Source organism: Antedon mediterranea, chromosome 2 (assembly GCF_964355755.1).
Source record: "Antedon mediterranea chromosome 2, ecAntMedi1.1, whole genome shotgun sequence".
NCBI lineage: Eukaryota > Metazoa > Echinodermata > Crinoidea > Comatulida > Antedonidae > Antedon > Antedon mediterranea.
Window position 1 is genome coordinate 35,230,676 of NC_092671.1, and position 21,288 is coordinate 35,251,963.

Consider the following 21,288-nt stretch of genomic DNA (forward strand, 5'->3'; position numbering starts at 1 on the left):
CCTGCTGAAAAAATGTTTGTTGGACATACCATTTTAATTTCACATTTTAATGATCCAAAAACTGGATCGAAAAAAAATTATTTACCTGAACAAATTTAAAGACAAAATAGTCAAATTGGCTGCCAGCCAATGGGCAATGGTTTTTTAGTTGGATTTAACCGTTTCTTTTGTCTTTTTATAAGTGAAATAATTATTTTTGTTGATTTTTTTTTCTACAGAAGTGAATAACTTTATTAAAACTGAAAAATGGCTTATTCAAAATCTGATTTTATTAATCTTTATTTTTCATGTTTTGGGGGTGTTGGGGGACAAAACATCTTTGTGACCAAATCACATCTTAATAAAAATCTGAGTTTTGCTTTTGAAATTCTTTTTAGACAAATCTTGGGTGTATTTAAAACTATCCACAACCATAAACCTGGTCCTTGCAGAGTAGTACCTGGTATAGGTAAGTTCAATACTGCATCTTTCTTACAGGGTGTATCATAGAGACCTCATGGTTTAGGAACCGTAAGTGGCCCTCCAATGCTGAAGGTCTTGAGCTTTTCGGCATATTTTATTGTCTGTTTAGGTTTTGCATGGAAAGTCTAGGTGGGTCTAGCCCTAAACCAGCAGATTTGGGGGTGTGGCTGTTGACTGTTGTGTTAATATACTGTTGCATTTGACTTCAATTTACAATTATATTTGGGTTTTATTTTAACATTCCAGCTAATGGTTCTGAAGACATCTTTGTGCTGCCAAATGGACTGGCGTTCATCAGTTCGGTAATAACATTTTTCTCAAATCAATCAAAATTATATTTGTAATATTATAATATAGATTAGAATGCCAAAATGACTGCATTATTAAGCTCTGCTCACACTAACAAACTATGTGCAAAAAAATGTGATGTGCCCATATATGGACAAGATGATATTATACTACTACCATATTTGGCACACAACACTATTTTGTCAACTAGTTTGATAATGTACTGTAGAAAGAGTTTTATATTGCATGACCTCCGGATCATTTTGCATTACTGTAAAAAGTGTATTTTACGAACGTTCAGTTTATGAATCATCGATTTTACGAATGGGTTGTGGAATCAGTGACATCATTAACAAACAAATCAAATGTTTAAATATTTGATTTCTGACTGAGTTCAAATTGTTCCGTATCGGCGTACGGCCTAGAAAGAAAATAATCGGTTATGTTAACTACAGTAAATACGCTATATACCTCATAGCCAGACATATAAATACAGTACTGTAGGAACTACGGCATTTTTGACATACGCTTGAGGGCAATAGGTACGCACTCATCTAACGGTGTCCCTTTGAACGATTGTACAATGCGGGTACGCGCGCATATCTGGGCTGTATCATGTTACATCCAGGGACCTAAATGCGTAGTTATTTTTCAGACGGTAGTATAAGAATTGGAATTAGAACTTTTACCAAGTGCACACATGCTTCTACTGTTGTGATTGTTGGAAATTTATTGTTTACAGTAATATTTGCTGTTAAACATTGTTTAAGCATACACGATCTATACGATTAAAATAATTCACGTTTACTCCGTTGGTTCCATTTTGACCAAGACGTACGTCAGAGGGCTAATACACTTCACTGAATGCATTACAGCCAGCGATCTGAACAAAGGTACTGTTACCTGTACACACTAAGCAAAAAGATGTGAATATGTTGATGATCTAGTTTACGAATTTTTCAGTTTAAGAATAACCATTGATACCGTACGGTACGTTAAATAGACGTTTCACTGTATCAATATTGTTATGGATATGATTGGAGTGTGTTCGCTTCCACTTGACAGCTAAAATAAGATTATGAACTTTACTATTTGCTGTCAAATTGTGACAGACGTCCTTTTAATATTAATTGTTAGCCCTCCACCGTTTAAATAATCAAAGATCTGCATCTGGCATCGCAATGCAATAAATGCATAGGACTGTAATCACAAATTATTTAAAGATGTATTGTCCCTTGAAACACAAAAAATGAAGGTCAAAATATTCTAAATTTAAATTGGCCATATCAAAGAAATATTAAAGTTATTCACTTTAAGTCGAAAATTTGAGCCAAAAACAACAAGTTGACGTAATTAACAGGTAAATTAATTTGATTACATTTTGTCTAGAAAATCGTCGCGAGCAAAAGTAAACAAAGATTTCAAACCACGAGTATGCATTATGCATGATGCTAATTAGGATTTTTTACAACTTGTCACGGTTGAGAAGGTGTTTTCACACAGATCGCGAGGAAGTTTTATGATTATGCATACATAGTAGCCAAACAAGCGCGTTACATTATGAAATATGTTTTGATCGAAAACTTTGACTAATTTTTGGTGAAAAGATGATACTTCAAAATGACCCACTTTTTTCTAAATATTCATTTTTTTATTTTTTTGGAATTATAGTTAAAGGACAATACATCTTTAAATTTCAAGTAATAGTTTTTGTCTATAATTTCTGTCTATAATTTTTTTCTACAATTATAGGGTATTTCACTGGACCATTATACAGAATGGCATGATCCTAGAATACACCAGTTTGAAGGAGGCATTTACCGATTTGATTTTAACAAACCAGATGAAGAAGCAAAGCTTATACCGATAGAGGGCGATGTTCTTAAAAATAATGGCTTAAGACCGCATGGCCTTGATGTATGGCAAGATGGAAAAACAGGTTTGTTTCTGTTTGTTTTTCAATTTCACCACAAATATTTTCTATATGACTTCTTCAAGCCTGTTGGACTGCCTATTACAATTTATAGACCAACTCCCCTCACACGAGTAGATGTATAAGGACTAAAGAAGACTTGATTGATATTTTACATTAAATAAAATTTCATAGCAAATATTTAATAACAAACAATTACATCACACATAGAAAAAATTAGTTTACCTCCAAATTAGTTCACAAAGAAAGTTTAAAACAACAAAAATTAACCAAGCGTTACCAGCGTTTTATACATCCCGACTTTGTCCTACCAAATTACTGTTACAGTGAAAGCGTGCAATACTACTCATTCTTGTGATATATATTCTTTGGTTTTATTCATCCTTTCAGGGAAGGTACGTCTGTTCGTTGTGAATCACTATGCACCTGTGGACGTAATAGAAGTGTTTGATTTCAATCAAGAAAAAATGGTTTTGAAACATCATAAAACCATCAAAGACAAACTGTTTTACAGGTAAATTGTTGGCCCATCAGGGTGGCATTAAAAAAGGACAATTGATATACTATTGACTGGTTCACTTTAACTGATCAATTGAAGTTGCCGTGGACCATGGTTTTTTTTTTATTATTATTAAAACAACTACTTTAGCCATTTTGGTGAAGTATTAAAATTAGAACTTTGTTAAAATTTTACCCATTTTGGAAAAAAATCAGGGAAAAAATGTCCATTTGGTCATGTTTTTTTGTTAAATGCATTGTTTATTGCATTGTTTATGCTCCAATCTAGTCTCTTTTCACCAGAACAGTATCTACATTTATTTCTCTGTATGGAACAATATTTATTATTTTATATAGCCGAATGCTAGATCACAAAGAACAATGTTATAGCAGTTCAAAAAGTGATTCTCCATGGAGAGGGAACCAACAAGATGGCGGCTGCAAACGACCAATCATATATGCCCTACGCTGTACGCACTGCTACGCCTGTGTTGAGCCTATCTGCGTGAGAACGATGCGCAACGCAGCGTGTTAAGCGTATAAACACGAACGCATTCTATATGATCCTCATATACAAAAAATGCTAGATTACCAAGATATTATTCATTCCATTGCGATTAACACTATAATTAATTTTATAAAAACTTCACTGTGCTTTGACAAGAATATGTGTTGAATTTTATGTGTTCTTAATGTATTATATTAGATTATTATTTTTATATTAAATAATGTTTTTGAACACACTTACGGCCGCCATCTTGTTGGTTCCCCCTCCTGATTGAATCACTTTTCAGTCTGGAGTACACCCTCTAGCCTTCGGCTTTACCTCACTGGTATGGAAGGTAGATAGTGTACAAAATGACTGGATGATGAAGACTAAAGAAGCCTTAACTGAATTATGTGATTTATGATTTCACTATTTTGAGTTAGGTTATAGACCGATCCATTTGGTTAAAACAAAATTGGAATTGAGTCATTTTATTATGATGGACATAATGGACTAAAAAATGACTTTATCAAATTGTTTGAAGGGTTGCATGGCGAAATCAAATGTTGATATAAAGTTTGCCGTACAAATAGTATAATAATAGTATAATAGTTCTAAAAAGAACTGTTGAGTTTCTCAATTTCGATCAATATGCTTTGATTGTCCTCAGGTTTGTCGCATAATAAACAAAATGTTATCGAATGACATAGTAATATTTAATAACATCAATTTTAATATTTCATATTATATAGTGAAATGCAGCTTTTCTGTGTTTTTTTTTTAACAGCGTTAACGATGTAGCAGCCACCGGGCCCAATAGCTTTTATTTCACCAATGACGGGTATCACCATGGTATAAAGCGTGTATTTGAAGGCCTGTTGATGAGAGCCTGGTCTAACATTGGATACTATGATGGTAAAGAAGCAAAGATTATTATGGACGGTGGCAATAGATTTAATGGAATCAACATGTCGCCAGATAAAAAGTAATTTATTCAAAAATAGAGTTGTACCTACTATAATGAACTGTTTTCGTAAATGTTGTACCCAAAAGATGCTATGCTATTAATTTCGCATTTTCTTTTATTATTTTATAGAATAGTGTATGTGAATGAAGTTTTAGCCGGGACAATGAATATAATGCAACGAGAGTCAGATAATTCTTTGTCTTTGATTGAAGTAAGCACATTGGTCACGTGACTTTGCAGTGTAGCTGGACTGAATTGCACATATGTATTGACTGCTTTGATCTCCCCTAAGGATCTCTTCGTGCCAAACAGCTAATAAACAACGATAATTCGTCTGTCCACAGGGGCTGCCAGGGCCAGTACACCGTGGTAACCCCTACTACTACAAGATGCATTTTTCAGTGCACACAACCTACATTACTTAGACTTGTTTTATGGTTAAAGAGAGCCTTGAGCCTGTGCTGATTTTATGGCCATGGCTTACCCATGCTTTACTGGTTGGCCAAATATTTTATTTCAATATCTTTTGAATTTGGTCATATGTTTTATTTAAATTTGTAATATCTTTTTTTCAGAGTATGAAGTTTGACAGTCTTTGTGACAATGTGTTTGTTGATGAGGCTGGTGACATTTGGCAAGGTTGTCATCCAATTGGTCACATGTTTCCTTCACATACACAGAACTTGTCATTACCATCTCCGTCTCAGGTAAGTGACATCCGACAGCATTTGCAAATTCCTATCGAAAACCTATTTGAGTATAAAACGTAATAACTTGTAAAATATGCTAGGCCCTAACAACCTTTAAAATAACTATATATTTATTCATTTTTCAGGTAATAAATGTGAAGTTTTTAGACACGAGCAGAAAAGGTTACGAGATCAGTGAAGTGCTTAGCAACGATGGAAGCCTAGTTTCAGGATCGTCGGTGGCAGCATACTATAAAGGTGCTATGTTGATTGGCACAGTTTTAGACAAAATGGCGTATTGCAAAATTGTGGCATTTTAATCTTATCTTAACAAAAACACTTAGGCTTTCACAATACTACAGTACTATAAAATGGTTTTTCCTCACATTTAATCATATTTACATTGTCAACAAATAATAATGTACTTAACAGATGCTTAAATGTCTTTAAATTAAAAATTATTTGTACTAATCTAAGTCTTTTATAATAAAGTATGTGTTTTTCTGATATATAATGTCTTAAATGTTAATTGTAAATGTAAAACATAGTGTCGTTTTTCTTTTATTCAAATGATTATTGCAAAATTTGCTACTGTTAAAATGTTGTCTAGTAGCATATCAATTTCTCTTAAATTTACATATTCAATGGTATATATTGGGCTTATATGTATTTCATGATGATTTTACTGCTACACTTTAAACCTCCAATAATGGGTTTTTTTTCCCTTTAACAATATAGTAGTTTTAGTTACTAGTCGTTTCCACTCTATATGATAGAAGGTATATGGACTTAAATATAAGTATGATATAGAATAACAATTTTAAAACAATTATAAAGTGATCAGTACTAGTTTACTAAGGACAATTGTCAATTTATATTTGAATAAATAACTGATTTAATCTAAAAAAATAAAAGGCTGCAAAGGACATTGTCAGGTTATATTTTAATTTGTTTTCTTATCTGAGGATGTTTTGATTAACAATTAATAAAAAGGCGATAGATTTATTATTCTGAAATATACGAGAGACACGCCCTTTGGCGATAGTTGTCTTTGACAGCTCTTGTCTCTTAGTGCTCCCCTTTTTGTTTTTAATAATAATAATAAACAAATTAACCTTAAACCTAAATACTACTGAGTATTCTGCAATGAAAGAAAATAAATAAAATATACAGTAGTTTCATTTGGATCGATCTAATAAATTCCGACCCAAAAAACCAAAAGACACCCAACATCTCACATTGATTCCATTTTTCCACCTCTTTCCTTTTATTTGGACCACATTCATTATTGACATCGATAGCGTTTCATGCATGACGCGGTCGAAACGCATGAACAAACACTGTTTCTGTACTTTGTCCTTCACCACTAGCTACCTGGGAAGAGTCTACAGACAGATATATTTTTATAACCTAGGCCTATTTCAAAAGTACAATCATGCTAAAAGCAATTGTAGTTGTTGGTGGGATAGCTATCATTTTCCACCATATTATCACACTAGGGTAAGCGTTTGTGGATCGCCTTGTTTTGTTATGTAAAATGTGTTAAGCTAGCTAGCTTCACCTGTCCCATATCTTCCACTCACTCACAAGCAGTTCAGTCTTTTCGTAGGCCTAGATTTACTTAACTTCCGCCAACCATGGAGGTATTTATTTTATACCTCCATGCGCCAACTGTGCTCTGGGGTGCATATATGGTCCTCTAGGTTTGCTAATGAAATTAATAAAATGCAAAGAAATTAAGCTATTGAAATTTATAAATGTTTTATTATGGTTTTAATGTACATTTTCTGTCGCGTTGTACAAGCGGGGACTTCCCTTTGTTTGGGCTTTATAAAGCGGGAAATTCCCATTGTCTTTACATCAACAAGACGAAGGGAATTCCCCTTTTCGTGCGAGCTTATGCTTTTTCTTTAGTAGTAGGCCTAGACCATAACAACGTGTTGCAGTTAAACAATTGATAACAATCTTGGACTGCAGCCTACTATATTTTAATTAAGTTATATACTGTACTACTGTACAGAGTACTAACCTTTGGGAAAAAATTTACAACCTTACGAACTTTGGGTAGTACGTATTTAGTATTAGGCCTTAAATTTGTAACAATTTTTTTTTTAGTTTCATCATGGGCTATCACAAAAGCATTTACAACCACAGACCAGGATCATGTAGGGTGGTTCCTGGTATCGGTAAGTTTCATTCAATAATGGAAAAAGGAAGTACTAAATGTAGGCCTAGGCCATATAAAGGTCAGTTGCTACCCTATAGTAAATATTTTATAGCATTACTAATGTTGATTAGTCATAGTAAATAGTGTATGCCTACATTACATTCCTGCTGGTGGTAACATATATAATAAATAACAGACTTTGGGCCCATCGTCTAGGCCTAACTATTATTAATTAGTATTATACGGTACTAAATTACTTTTTATCATTTTTCCTTAACAGTAAATGGTTCAGAAGATATTTTTGTTTTACCAAATGGACTTGCACTTATTTCATCAGTGAGTTTTAATGATTTATTTTTCGTCTTGTACCATTTAATGAAAAAAAGTTACTTCTATATGATCCAGCAAGGCATAATCATAAGTGAATACGTTCTGGTGACGTAGCGGTGACGTTACGGTGACACGGTTAAAAGGAGCCATTGTGAAGTTTACCGCTTGGTGTTATCCAAGCGGGATGTGCGAGGGTCGGTTTTTTTACGTTTTAGAATGTTATCGTAAATGTGCGATAGTTCATATGCTCCTTCATCTCTATTCATGTAGCTTATCATCATTACCAGATTTAAAAAAAATTACATTTTTGTACATTAAATTTTTTGTTTTGGAGGGAAAGATATTTCTGTTGTTTTTTTTTTTATTTTTAAGCGCTTTGACTTGATCTTATCTCTCCAGCAATTTCTTTATGTTGAAATAAAAAATTTAACTAAAAAAAAAATGCATTTCATACAACAATTTATATAATATTATGTTAATGGCAAATCCTCTCAAACTTTAAATTGGGATGCTGATAAAGAGGGATACAATATACTCTCAGTACTAGCATAACACAAAGGCCTGAGGCGGCTGGTTTAGAAACCCTACATGGCCCTACAACGCTGGAGGCCTCAGGCATTTTTACCCTTTTTCGACATATTTTAATTCTTTTTTTTTCTCTTGTCACTGCTCAGGGACCCCCATAAGCTCCATGGCCCATGGGTTTAGCCAGTGAGCAGTGATAGCCGTTACACCACTGAACATAGCATTTCAGAACAAATGTAGTTAATTTATTTACAGATATTCTTATTTTGTTGCTTTTATATTTTTAAAGAAAATTTAATTAACTTTTTTTTTTTTCAAAGGGAATGGACCATTTCCATATTAACCCAAATACAGATTTAATCATGCATGGTTTCAAAGGTCAAATATACTCGTTTGATTTTAACCAACCAGACAACCCTGCCAAGGTCGTTCCTATCGAGGGAGGCATTGATAAAACCAAGTTTAGACCTCATGGTATAGATGTCTGGCATGATGAAAAAACTGGTAATTTGTTTATTTTAAAAGAAATGAATAACTCAATATATTTGTTTCTTTGTAACTCTTTGAAACTGTGACATTCTAGCTCAGGTATATGTATGAAATGCCATATATGCCAAAATGTGAAAGTGCTTTTTCAGCATAGCTGCTAAAATTATGCATTTAGCAGTAGTAAAAATATTCTATTAAATATTATTTGAAGTAGGGAAATAATATAATAATAACAGAAATTTATATAGCGCCAATTCAAAAATTTATCAAAGGCACTGTGTGAGAATGAAGCTAGCAAGGTTAATAAATATTCTAAACAGGTGTGTCAAGTGGAGTAGATTTGGTGAGTTTTGAATAAGAGGGGCTTGAAAGGAAAAAACACATTGACTTTTTTTTTTGGTTTTGTGTTGAATGATAACTGAAGTTTTGATGAAGTTAAGCATTGTAATTCTCAAACCACGGCCCCCCCTTGTCAACTCCACCCATGTAAATGCCTGAAATGTTTCATTTTTTTTATTTTTCAAGGCCTTGTGCAATTGTTTGCAGTAAACCATGGCATAGAGGACACTATAGAAGTCTTTGATTTGGACCAAGATAGACTTGTACTCAAACACAAACAAACATACAGGCATAAGTTAATGATAAGGTATGACCTTTGACCTTTTGAAGATATTTTTCAAAGATCAAAACAGCCTAAAGCTCTGTCTACACTATAAAACACATCACATTTTTTTTTTTTTAATTTGATGTGGCCATATATGAATGTGTTGATGTTTGGGCACATCACACTTTTTTTGCCAAACTAGTTTTATAGTGTAGACAGAGGTTTAAAAAACATGCCCATAAAAACTGCCAACAACTTTGATTGTTACAAAAGTGTTTACATCACATGGTCTGTTTTATTAGAGACTTAGACATTTTGGTTCGGAGGACAATTTTTATCAAAATGCTCATAGCATAATTGTATTGTATACTTACTTATAATTAAGTGTTATTTTGAATTTTATATATAGTATTAATGACATTGTGGCAACAAGCAAAAGTTCATTTTACTTTACGAATGATGCTCTAAATCGGGAAGGAATTAAAAGGAAAATAGAATCATTGTTGCTTTGTGCTTGGAGTACTGTGGTCTACTTTGATGGCAAAGATGCAAAGATAGTGCTTGATAAAGGCCTCATGTATAATGGCATCAATACCTCACCAGATAAAAAGTAAGATTTGTAGTTATTACCTAAATGCAGCACTCTATACAACAGTTTTTACTATATACATGCACCTTGTATTGTAATTGACGGCATGTGATTGCTGGTCTATAGTTATTGCCATGCCCTCGAACTATAGACTGGCTAAACTGTGCATGTCTGTTTCCTATATCTTCTTCAATACAATTGCATCCACATGCGCATCCAAGCCTGCCTTACTGTTAAGCTGGCTAAAGCTCTGTTTACACTATCAAATTTTATGTGAAAAAAACGATGATGTTGCTGACATATAAGGCCATCAACGGATGTGCTCCAGCCTACATATGTGACATCATTACTCCGTCAACAAACTCTACGCTTCGTTCATCCAGCAGACTTCTTCTTTAACCTGGACCCCGTTCCAGAACTCGGTTTTACGGTGATCGTGCTTTTGCTGTCGCAGCCCCAAAACTCTGGAACACTCTACCCCTCGAAATACGCTCATCAAAATCTGTAATCACATTTAAAACTAAACTCAAAACTCATCTCTTCAGAGAAGCATAATCACACGCTACTACTTGCACAGATCTTGGAAAACACAGCGCTTTGAAACCTTTGTCTCTTGCGCTTTATAAATGTTATTTATTATTATTTATTATGTCATCACTACCACATTTAGGAACTAGTTTGATAGTGTAGACAGAGCTTAAGACTAATTAAAAATTATTATTTTTATTTAAATAAATAAATTTAATCATTTTCTTGTATCTAATCAAATGTTATAATTTAATATAACTTTTTATAATTGATGATCTATTAAATTACATTTTTTTTTGGATTTTTTAGATTAATTTATGTAAATCAATTAATTTCAAATACAATGTTAGTATACAAAAGAGAAGCAAGTAACACACTGAGTTTTGTAAAGGTAAGTTTAAGCTGATACATGGGCAAATGTGGTGGGGACGGGGTTGAAGAAGTTTTGGTTTAATTTATAATGTTTATGTTCATAATTATTTTATTTATTCAGGCAAAAGAAACATTTACAAAATATGATACAAATTAACAAATTAAACAAGGAGAAAATATAAAATCCTAGTCACTATCTGCCAGGAAAGCACAAAAACAACCTAAGCTACTGTCACCAATTAGGTGTTATTGGTAACGTTTTTTTAGTTTCAAAGGTACATTAATATACTTTATATTTTCAGTCAATACATATGAAGAGCATGTGTGATAATATATTTGTAGATGAATCTGGTGATATTTGGCACGGTTGCCACCCCATAGGTCACAAATTCCATTCACATGCACAAGATTTTAGCCTTCCTACTCCTTCACAGGTAAGCTGAACATTTCCAAATTAAAAAATTAGGACATTATTTTACGATTGTTTACCATTTTTCTGTTTAGAAGAAATTTGCTTGAGTTTGTTGGCTTGTGTAGACTTCTGCAAACTTGTTTTTTGCAGTTTACCAACATTTTTCAACTGGTCCTCTGGTAAACTGGGCTATTCCTTCCTTCTCCCCTCCCCCTCTGAAAACAGAAGCTACATTTTGCATACTAAAATAATCATAATGCACTTGTCAATTGTATGACCCACTATAAGACCACTGGGAGAGGTGTGTTATTTGTCCGATGTGTGTCATACCTTATGAATACCATGAGGCACCTGTGCATCAATAATATGACTTACCTGTAGGTGACCACCCATTTTGACACACTGTGACCATGTTTATGATATGGTGGGTGGTAAGGGGACGACACACCATTGTCAATAATTATTTGTAAATGACGCACCTCTTGTGTGGTCATATAGTAGGTCATACAATTGACAAGTGCATAATTTACATATATATTTTTTTTTTTCCCTTAGGTGATTCATGTATCCACAAAATCAGGGCAAAAATATGCAATACGTGAGGTACTCAGTGATGACGGCGGTTTAGTGAAAGGATCATCTGTAGCGGCATATTACAAAGGAGCTATGTTGGTTGGCACGGTGATGGACAAAATGGCATACTGCCAAGTGCAAGCTTTTTGATTGGTTAATCTATTTTGGAATTGTTTTTAATACGTTAATGTACTTTGAAATTGTGTTTGTGGGGGCGGATCCAAAATATTTTAAATTCAGTATTTAAAGTCATGTATTCATTCTGAATGTAATTGAATGAGATATTAGGTCTAACGCTCTTTCTACACTTTTATTTATTTGACAAAATGTGATGTGCCCATGATGATGATGTCATATCACTATCATGTTTTGGCATATCACTACCACTAAAAAAAAGTAGTTTATAGTTTTATTTAGCTGTCAAAAGGAGGAAGTACGCACCCCTAGCGATATTGTTTGATCTGTTTTACTGATTGCATTAAGACTGTTGATGCTGTTATATTTTTATACTCTCTAATTTTGATTGAATTCATATTCTGTGCAATTTTTTTTCTGTACTGTATAAGGCAGACTTGCCTGCATGCCCCAAGTCTGTAGGTATTTCGAGGCTTTTCGATGTTTGTCTGAAATACAAGCATACATATGAAATGCCATATGTGCCAAAATATTTATCTTTTTTCTAATATAAGTCAAAACGCCATCTGGAACCCAGACTATGTTTACGGTTGTTTAAAGCATTTTATCATAGAAAAAGTTCACTACAAAATATTTATCAGAATGCCTCGCAAAATAATTCTGATTACTAAAAAATGAACAAGTAACGTATTAAAAAGATAATTATTAATTTTTTTTTAAATAGACTATTTTAATATCACATAAAAACTGGAGTTTTTTCCAAAAATGACCAAATTTCGACCCTTTTATTTTTCGACAAAACTGGTTACTCTATAAGATGATGGTAACGCAATATATAGCAATATTATCGTATAATAACTCGATATTTTGACCATTTAAAAAAAAATCAAAAACACTTTAAAAGGTGATGGTAACGTTATATATGTGCATATATAGCAATATTATCGCATGATAACTGATGTTTAAAAAGTCGATGTTTTGGTCATTTTGAAAAATTTTTTCCAAAAATGGCCAAATTTTGATCCTTATATATATATATATATATATATAGCAATATTGAATAGTACAGGAATTTTTTTTTAATTTTCAATTTCAAATTTCAACCCTTTTCTTTTTCAACAAAACTGGTTACAAACACTCTAAAAGATGATGGTATGCGCATATACAGGCCAAAAATCCCTGCACTATAGTACAGGGATTTTTTACAAAATAACCAAATTTCGAACCTTTTATTTTTCGCATAACTGGTTTCTATGGCACTACAAGATGATAATGCAGTATATAACCATATATAGCAATATTATTGCATAATAATTGAATTTCAAAAAATCCCTGGATTTTTTTCAAAAATGGCAAAATCATAGTAACCAGCAGTAATTAAAATAATTATTTCCACCTCTAGCCTGGACGTAGGTCAGCGATATAAACAATTGCCAGGCTAATTCTGTTGTTTAAACCAACGATTCCACTTTTTTTTTTAAAGATGAAATAGTATTTTTAATCAAATGCCACAAGATCCACATTTGACTAATCAAATGACAAGAATATATTTAGGTGTGTTATAATATTGTTTATTAAACCTTTCTACACAAAATTTTTTTCCACAAGTTTTTTTTCACGCCAGTTTTAGCAGCACATTCCTTTGTCTAATTCGGGTCTTAGAGTAAACAATACTTAATTTGTTAAACTTTTCTAAGACTTTTCTCACGAGTTCAAACATATGACTTATGGTATTTTCATATAAATACACTTAACATGACAAACGCACGAAAATTGTCACTCAGTGTATTATTCTATTTATATATATCTGTACATTTGATCTACGTAAATATTTAATTATTATTTAATATAGAAAAAATGTTTAAAAGCTCTGATTATGACTACATGGACTTAAAAAGAACTGGTAGAAAATAATAAATGCTCTTAAAACAGGAACGAAAGTATTTCCAATGATAAAGAAAACCTTTCATTCTTTTGATAGTCCTACCGGAATATTTTTATTCCAATACGGAGACAAAAAATATTAAGCAAAAAGGTTACAAGCCAAACCAATCCACCTGATTGTCAGTAAATAATCCACTGTACAATATGACAATATTCTATGATACATCTTACTATGGCACTTGTGAATACTGTCCATGCAGACCTTAAATTGCAGGGGAACAGTGCGGTGGTGTTTGAATAATCTTCGTTGTTTTTTATTTTATTGTCATTAACTGGTTGTCTTTGGTTAGCCTATTTCCTGTTCAGATTCAAGATAATTTTTAATAATTAACCAACACTCAAACTGCTCTAATCTTTACGAAATAGTGCTATATAAATGTCGCATATATATATATATATATATCCTGATGTGTTTATATTAAGTTAAATGTGGACAAAATGTGAGTTACATGTTGTTACACATATTTCTATTAATTTAAATGGAAAGTTAGGTTTAGTAAACGTTTCATAGAATTTGTATGCAATACCGAATTAATTGTAGAAAAGCAATTGGTCTTTTTATCACTTTCGTAACTATCAATTTTGGAATTTGGCACTGTCGTATAATGTTTACTATCATTTGTAGATGATTTTAATGCTCTAATGCTTCTTATCAATGCATCATTTATTATCTTTTATTATCAAAACTGGACTACATGGTTCTCTGCTAGAATTACATAATTACAAAATACTTATTTTAACATTTAACATACATGGTAAAGAAACATGAGATACAATAATAATCATATTACCTTAAAACAAATCTTTTAAAATTCACACCAAATATCATTTTGAAAGAACAAAACTGGTATTATAAATGTACATATTTATCTATTTGATTTACATTAGGGAAAAATACATTTCATTAGTAATTTCTTTTCCTGAGGATACTAAAAAATATAGGATCCTTCGATCTGAATGACGTATACAGCCGGCTGCAACTTCTCCATCATTGTTGACCCTTGCCTCATCATTCTCTGTATTTTTCTTATGGAGCACATGCACTACTGTACATACAGCACACGTTTCCATCCTAAAAAAAAAAATTAAACTTGTTAATTTAAATTCAAAGTTTGATGTTTCATGTTTTATATAGCATTTAAATCGCAAAACGTGTCCATCTATGGAGAGCTTCTCTCCAATGTGGCTGAAATAAACCAGAGACCTCAAACACGCCAATATCACTAAGATGCACATTAATTCTTTGGGGCACCGGGGAGCTGAGAGGCGAGAGAGTGTGATCATTGCGCACATATTCTAAAACGATAATTGTATACAAATTTTAAGAATTTGTTCATATAAAGTATTGTTTCTTTTGCCATTCTCGATATAGTTCTAATCTAAAAAATATATATAAATTTAAACTAAATATTTGTCTTGTATTTTTTTATATGTTTCTTCACAAAATAGTATCAATAATTATTAATCTGTTTAAAAATTGTAGATCAAGCCCGGCGGCCATCTTGTAGAGAACTTATCCATAAGATCCACCTTCATTGGCACACAGTGCACCCTCTAGCCTCGGCTTAATATCACCACTCTGGGGTCAATGGGGTCAATACATCTTTAAAAAACACAAAAATAAAAGAAGACACACACTAACCAGGCAGACACACTCTGAGCAGCGATCATTATCCATAAACCAGCGTTCTTTGTGTTCAAAAGTCTCAACTCCTTGTTGGCAGCTGGCCGTGCCATCGGTCTTGCTACTCAAAGACGAACACTCATCATGTTCTTGACATTGAGGGCAGCATTGTCCGAACGGTGTGTATGTATTCTCGCAGTTTATACGTGGGCAACTCTTAGCAGAGCATGTTATTGTGCTGTTCTGTAAATTAGAAATTTAAACTTTATGAAACACAGACAAGCGGTAATGGCAAAAAAATATAGAATCTATGTTATTTCTTAAGACCATTTACACAAAATACGGATGTGGATGGGCAGTTTTTCCGCTCAGGATAGATACAGATTCTAAGTGGGACAAGATAGGCCGTTTTCCACTTACCATTAGCGCTTGATCTGTATAAATTGGACCTAACAAGAAGAACCACTGTTTCAGATAAACTAAAACAGTAGTAGGGCATTAGGTAACTAAAAATAAAGAAATGAAACACATATCGAGAATTTAAAAAGGATAAAATTGATCGAAATGTGTATTTTATCTCTTTCATATTACGTAAAACACTAAACATTGAAAAAAATATTCCCCCATAAACTCATAAATACTTTGTAGATATGGACGTAAAATAAAAGTAGTTTTTTAATATTAAAAAAAAAATTGCACCATGCATGTTAATGTCATACTTGTCAAGGGAAATGAAAAGATGTTTTTAAGATGAATTTAATTAAAGAAATATTTGCCTCAGAGAAGATGAAAAGGTTAATTATATCTGATATTCAACAATAAAGTATAAATACTGAATGTCATACCCACACAAGCAAATTAATTTTTACACATTTTATAATTCTATTATTATTATGTATGACTATTTCTAAATTGTATTTATTTATTTTCAGTTACATTTGACAACGGGAAACTGTCATGACACTAATAGAATGGATGAAAAATAATTATGTTATATCTAAGAGAAATTTCCCATACTGAAGCTAGCTGATTATAGGTACTGCATCTATAATTTGTACAGTATCATAGGCAAATTCTGTGATACAGCATCACATATGTATCACATGTGATAGATATGTGAGTTTGCCTATGTGGACATAATGGTATAGAGATATATTAGATACTCTGTGAGTACACTTACCGAACATCTGCACTTCTGGCAGGCATACTGCCAGGTATCGTCATGTTCATAGATTATTCCAAGCTCCTGGTGGAGACATCTGCCGTTGGCGGCACACTCTGGACAGCAATTGAGGTCCACTTTATTGCTACTACAATCACATATGATCTTGGAACAACTGGTTACACCGTTCTAAAGAAAGAGACAATTAAAAATGTATTACAGTGAAAATACTGAAAAATATAATATATATATATATATATATATATATAACCGAGTAATGTAATTTATATTGTTGAAATGAAATACAGGAAATAAATAAAATTTGAAGAAAAAAAAATAAATAATTGTAGCAAAAAATTAAAAATAATTGTTTTTCTTTCATCATACTTTCTAAAAATATGAATATTTGTATACTTTATCAATTTATCTTTAAAGAAGAATTATTCCTTGTTAAATGTTCAATAATTTCTATAAACAAGTTACAGTGTATTATATTGCATGTGTAATGATAGCTTAAACAAGTTGGAAATTGTAGGTATTTAAAGCGCTGTCTACACATATGGTAGTGACATCATCATGTCCATATATGGGCACAGCCCATTTTTTTGTCACATAAAGTTTGATAGTGTAGACAGAACTTAGACATCACTGACGTCACTAATTTTATGGTGATGGACTGTATAAACAAATTACTTACATCGCAAAGACAGGAGTGACATGCGTCTGGAGTCCAACTGGCTTGATCTTTGAACTGTTGACCTCCGTAGTGACATTTGCGGCTGCACGAATCTGAGGTGGCGCACTGGCATGAATAGCTCCCTTGTTCATTGTCACAGGTCGTGTCAGATGGGCATGAGTGTACGTTATCCTTGCATTCGTTAATATCTTTAAATGGAGAGATCAAAGTTCATATTTGCGGTTTATTTTAATAAAAATATCCTGTAGTATAAATGGACAAACTCATTTTCAATGGATTCCTTTTGGTGACAAATAACACTGAATTGAATGGGTTTTTAACTGGTTATTTTGAGCTGCCTTTTAACCGGTTACCATAAATTTGTCTTGTTTCCGCTCCAAAAAAATTTAATCACACCGTTTTTATGCAGCAGAAACAGGACCTTACTTGATACTGGATGTGATTGGAAAAAAATGAAAACAATATTTTAAAAAAACCCCAAAAAACAGTTTTGACCCCTGACCTTCACATTGTTTCCCCTTGTTGTTGTCTGTCGATGGACTGGTGTAGCCCTGTTTGCAATGACAATAGTAGCTTCCAGGCAGGTTGACACAAAAAGACTTGCTAGTTCTACAGCCATGGTTTCCTTGGCATTCATCAATGTCTGAAGAAAATAACATACGTTTGATTAAATTAGCAATTCATATAGGCTTTTCCAACAACTATTTAGAGTTAATGAGAGTGGACATATAATTATAATAACAAAAGATGATAAATAAGAAGAGTTAGGTTTGGATATATTGATTAAATAATATAAATTATATTTTCCCCCTAAAAATACATTTTTTTAATATGGCATTTTAATGTCATAATAGTTATTCACCAAAATTTAAACCAAAAATACTGTTTCTCAGACATGGTTTTTGGTTAAAATTAAACATTTCTTTTGTATTTTTATAAGTGAAATAATTATTTGTTTTGTTTTTTTTTTTACAAAAGTTAAAAATGTTATTCAAACTGCAAAATATACTGAATTTAATAATATTTCAGAGTAAATGAATGTTATTTTCTTATTCTACTGCTATTGTTTTTCTAATAATAGCTGAACACATACCTGTCTGGCATTGATCGCCAGTGTAGCCATCAGGACAAGTACATACACCAGGTGAATTACATCTACCGCCGTTTAAACAACTTGGAGAGCACACAGCTGAAATGAGATCATCCTTTATTAGAGTGACTGACTACAGTAATTGGATGATCTAAAGCTCTGTGTACACTATCAAACTTTATGTGACAACAAATGTAATGTGCCCATATATGGACATGATGAGGTCATATCACTACCATATCACACTTGTTTTGTCAAACTAGTTTACTATAGACAGATGTTATTGTACTGACACCTCCATTTTTTTTAATTATTTAAATCATAAAATGTCAAGATTAAAATAATATTTATAGGAACAAAATGTGATGGTGAAAATATTAAAATATTGAATACTGAATACTGAAATGCTTTATTTGTCCATCAACATCATAAAATAACAACAGAAATTCTTCTTGAAGATTGACAATTATAGTACAAAAATAAATAGATATACAATATAATATATTATGTACACACACATAATTGCACAAAAAATATAAGTTATGATACACGGTGTAAAAATGACTAGGTATTAAAATTGAATAGGATTCAGGAGATTAAAATAGTTTAAAACAGCTTTAAAAGGATTAAAAACAGCTTTAAAAGGATTAAAAACAGCTTTAAAAGGATTAAAAACAGCTTTAAAAGGATTAAAAACAGCTTAAAAAGAATTAAAAACAGCTTTAAAAGGATCGAACCATTAGAATGTTCATAAAACCTTTACAATTTATAAATTGCTAAAATTTCAAATAGGCTAAAAATGTTAAAAACGTTTACAAATATTAAAAATATAAAAACATTTATAAATTGAAAAAATTTACGTTTTAAAAGTTTCATTGTTAACATAGTCTTGTATTACATAACATTTTATCGATGGTGGAATAGCATTTGCAACAAAGGCATATCTTGATCTGTTTGTCTTAGTTATTGGAACATGTATTCTACCATTGCGTTTGATAATAAAGTATTTGCTAAGGGGATGATCAACATCCTTAATTATTTTATGAGCTGCCTTCACTATCCAATCTATGAATATCATTATGGTGGTGTGCATATTGTTTGGAGTATATTATGATTTGTTTATGTATTTAAATATTTGATTCATAATTTATTTCCCATTGTGGGTATGTTACCTTCACTCCATGTATCTCATGAATAGGGGTGTCCCATGGGAGAGGTTCTACTAGTGTTAGCCTAGTAGTATGCAATCCTTTTCAAACCACATATTAATTGCTATGATCCTTATTTGTAATAATACTGTTCCTAAAGCGTATTTAAATCCATACATCACACTTAAGTGGCAAATCAAGATATCGGTAATCTTAGGCAAGCTTCTGATCTGTGTTATTCCATCTGCTCCTAACAGGGATTACACAACTGTTGGAATCCTGAAGTCGCGATTCAGACATGCACGACCTACATTTAGAATTATGTACTATTGTGTCTGCTGCCACCAATACTAGTACAATGATGACCAATATTACACACAATTTGTTTTCAGAGTAGAAATCACATTTTGGCAATGGTATATGTTTTCAAAAGGACCAACTTCTTTACTTTCTAACTTTAAATTAAAGTTGAAAATTTGTTGTGAAAACATAACTTATACTACATTCCATATAAACATGGAAAATACAATATCAATAATATTTGTTTACACAGTAGAACCCCTTTTAGGGGGACACTTTCAGGACTGAAAAACACGTGTTGCCTCAATAGAGGTGTTTCCTGAAAAAAGGTTGACTGAATTTTTAAAACATATATTTTCCCTCATTTGATTCACAGTAAAGTGTTCTCTTAAAAAAGTGGGTGTCTCCAAGGAGGGGTGACTCCAATGAGGGGTGTCTCCCAGGAGCGGTGACTCCAATGAGGGGTGTCTCCAAGGAGGGGTGTCTCCAAGGAAGGGTGTCTCCAAGGAGGGGTGTCTCCTAGGAGGGGTGTCTCCCAGGAGAGGTGTCTCCAAGGAGGGGTGTCTCCAAGGAGGCGTGTCTCAAAGAAGGGGATGTCTCCAAGAAGGGGATGTCTCCAAGGAGGGATGTCTCCAAGAAGGGGTGTCTCCAAGGAAGGAGGGGTGTCTCCAAGGAAACAGGGGTGTCTCCAAGGAAGGAGGGATGTCTCCAAGAAGGAGTGTTACTTACGTAAGCAGATGATGCCATCTCCTTCGTATCCGTTTTTGCATTCACATGTGTAGCTACCTACGGTGTTAGTGCACTTGCTGTTTCTACCACATGTGGTATCTATCTTACATTCATTTATCTCTGAAATACAAACATTGACAAATTAATGTTTGTTGGGAGAGAGACACAGGTCACAGAAGATACTGATAGCGATAGAAGATAGTTGACAAAATGGAAGCTCTAAAATTACGAACTCCCAGAAGACCTTAATGATGATCAAAACTGGAAATTTGAATCATTTAGTAATCTTTATACAATACACAGATATGTTATTAGGAAAAAGGCATATATATTAATTAATTTTTGCTGTTGAATAGGCCATTTTAATGTTCCATAATAGTTTTTCACTTTGACCAAAAATTGGATTTTAAAAAAAAACTGTTAATTAAAGCAAAACATAGTCAAATTGGCTGCCAGACAATGAGTTAAATTTAAAAGTGAAAAGTGATTTAATAAAACTGCAAAATGGCCTATTCAAAATCTGATTTAATAATCCTTGTTTTTCAT

The 21,288-nt window shown here is 32.6% G+C and overlaps 2 protein-coding genes across 3 annotated transcripts in view; one reads left to right on the forward strand and one right to left on the reverse strand.

Moving 5' to 3' along the window:
• Positions 1–291: 291 nt before the first annotated feature.
• LOC140039415 (uncharacterized) lies at positions 292–12,757 on the forward strand (the record flags this gene model as incomplete). Its single annotated transcript, XM_072085016.1, has 17 exons — positions 292–448; positions 709–764; positions 2,503–2,689; positions 3,074–3,197; positions 4,456–4,653; positions 4,765–4,846; positions 5,211–5,342; positions 5,471–5,602; positions 6,739–6,824; positions 7,440–7,510; positions 7,772–7,827; positions 8,667–8,850; positions 9,361–9,481; positions 9,849–10,049; positions 10,866–10,947; positions 11,231–11,362; positions 11,896–12,757. Coding segments are annotated over 17 exons (2,169 nt in total), but the record flags the coding sequence as incomplete, so codon positions are not given.
• Positions 12,758–13,122: 365 nt separating this feature from the next.
• Positions 13,123–21,288, reverse strand: part of LOC140040879 (protein kinase C-binding protein NELL2a-like) — a 59,310-nt gene continuing 51,144 nt past the window's right edge. For both annotated transcript variants that reach the window (XM_072087136.1, XM_072087135.1), the window contains 7 exons: positions 20,743–20,862; positions 18,569–18,664; positions 17,978–18,118; positions 17,476–17,663; positions 16,797–16,967; positions 15,635–15,859; positions 13,123–15,064 (listed from right to left, as the gene is read on the reverse strand). In XM_072087136.1, the coding sequence (XP_071943237.1) occupies positions 15,020–15,064; positions 15,635–15,859; positions 16,797–16,967; positions 17,476–17,663; positions 17,978–18,118; positions 18,569–18,664; positions 20,743–20,862 (986 nt within the window). In that variant the 3' untranslated portion in view covers positions 13,123–15,019. The remainder of the gene's footprint in view (positions 15,065–15,634; positions 15,860–16,796; positions 16,968–17,475; positions 17,664–17,977; positions 18,119–18,568; positions 18,665–20,742; positions 20,863–21,288) is intronic.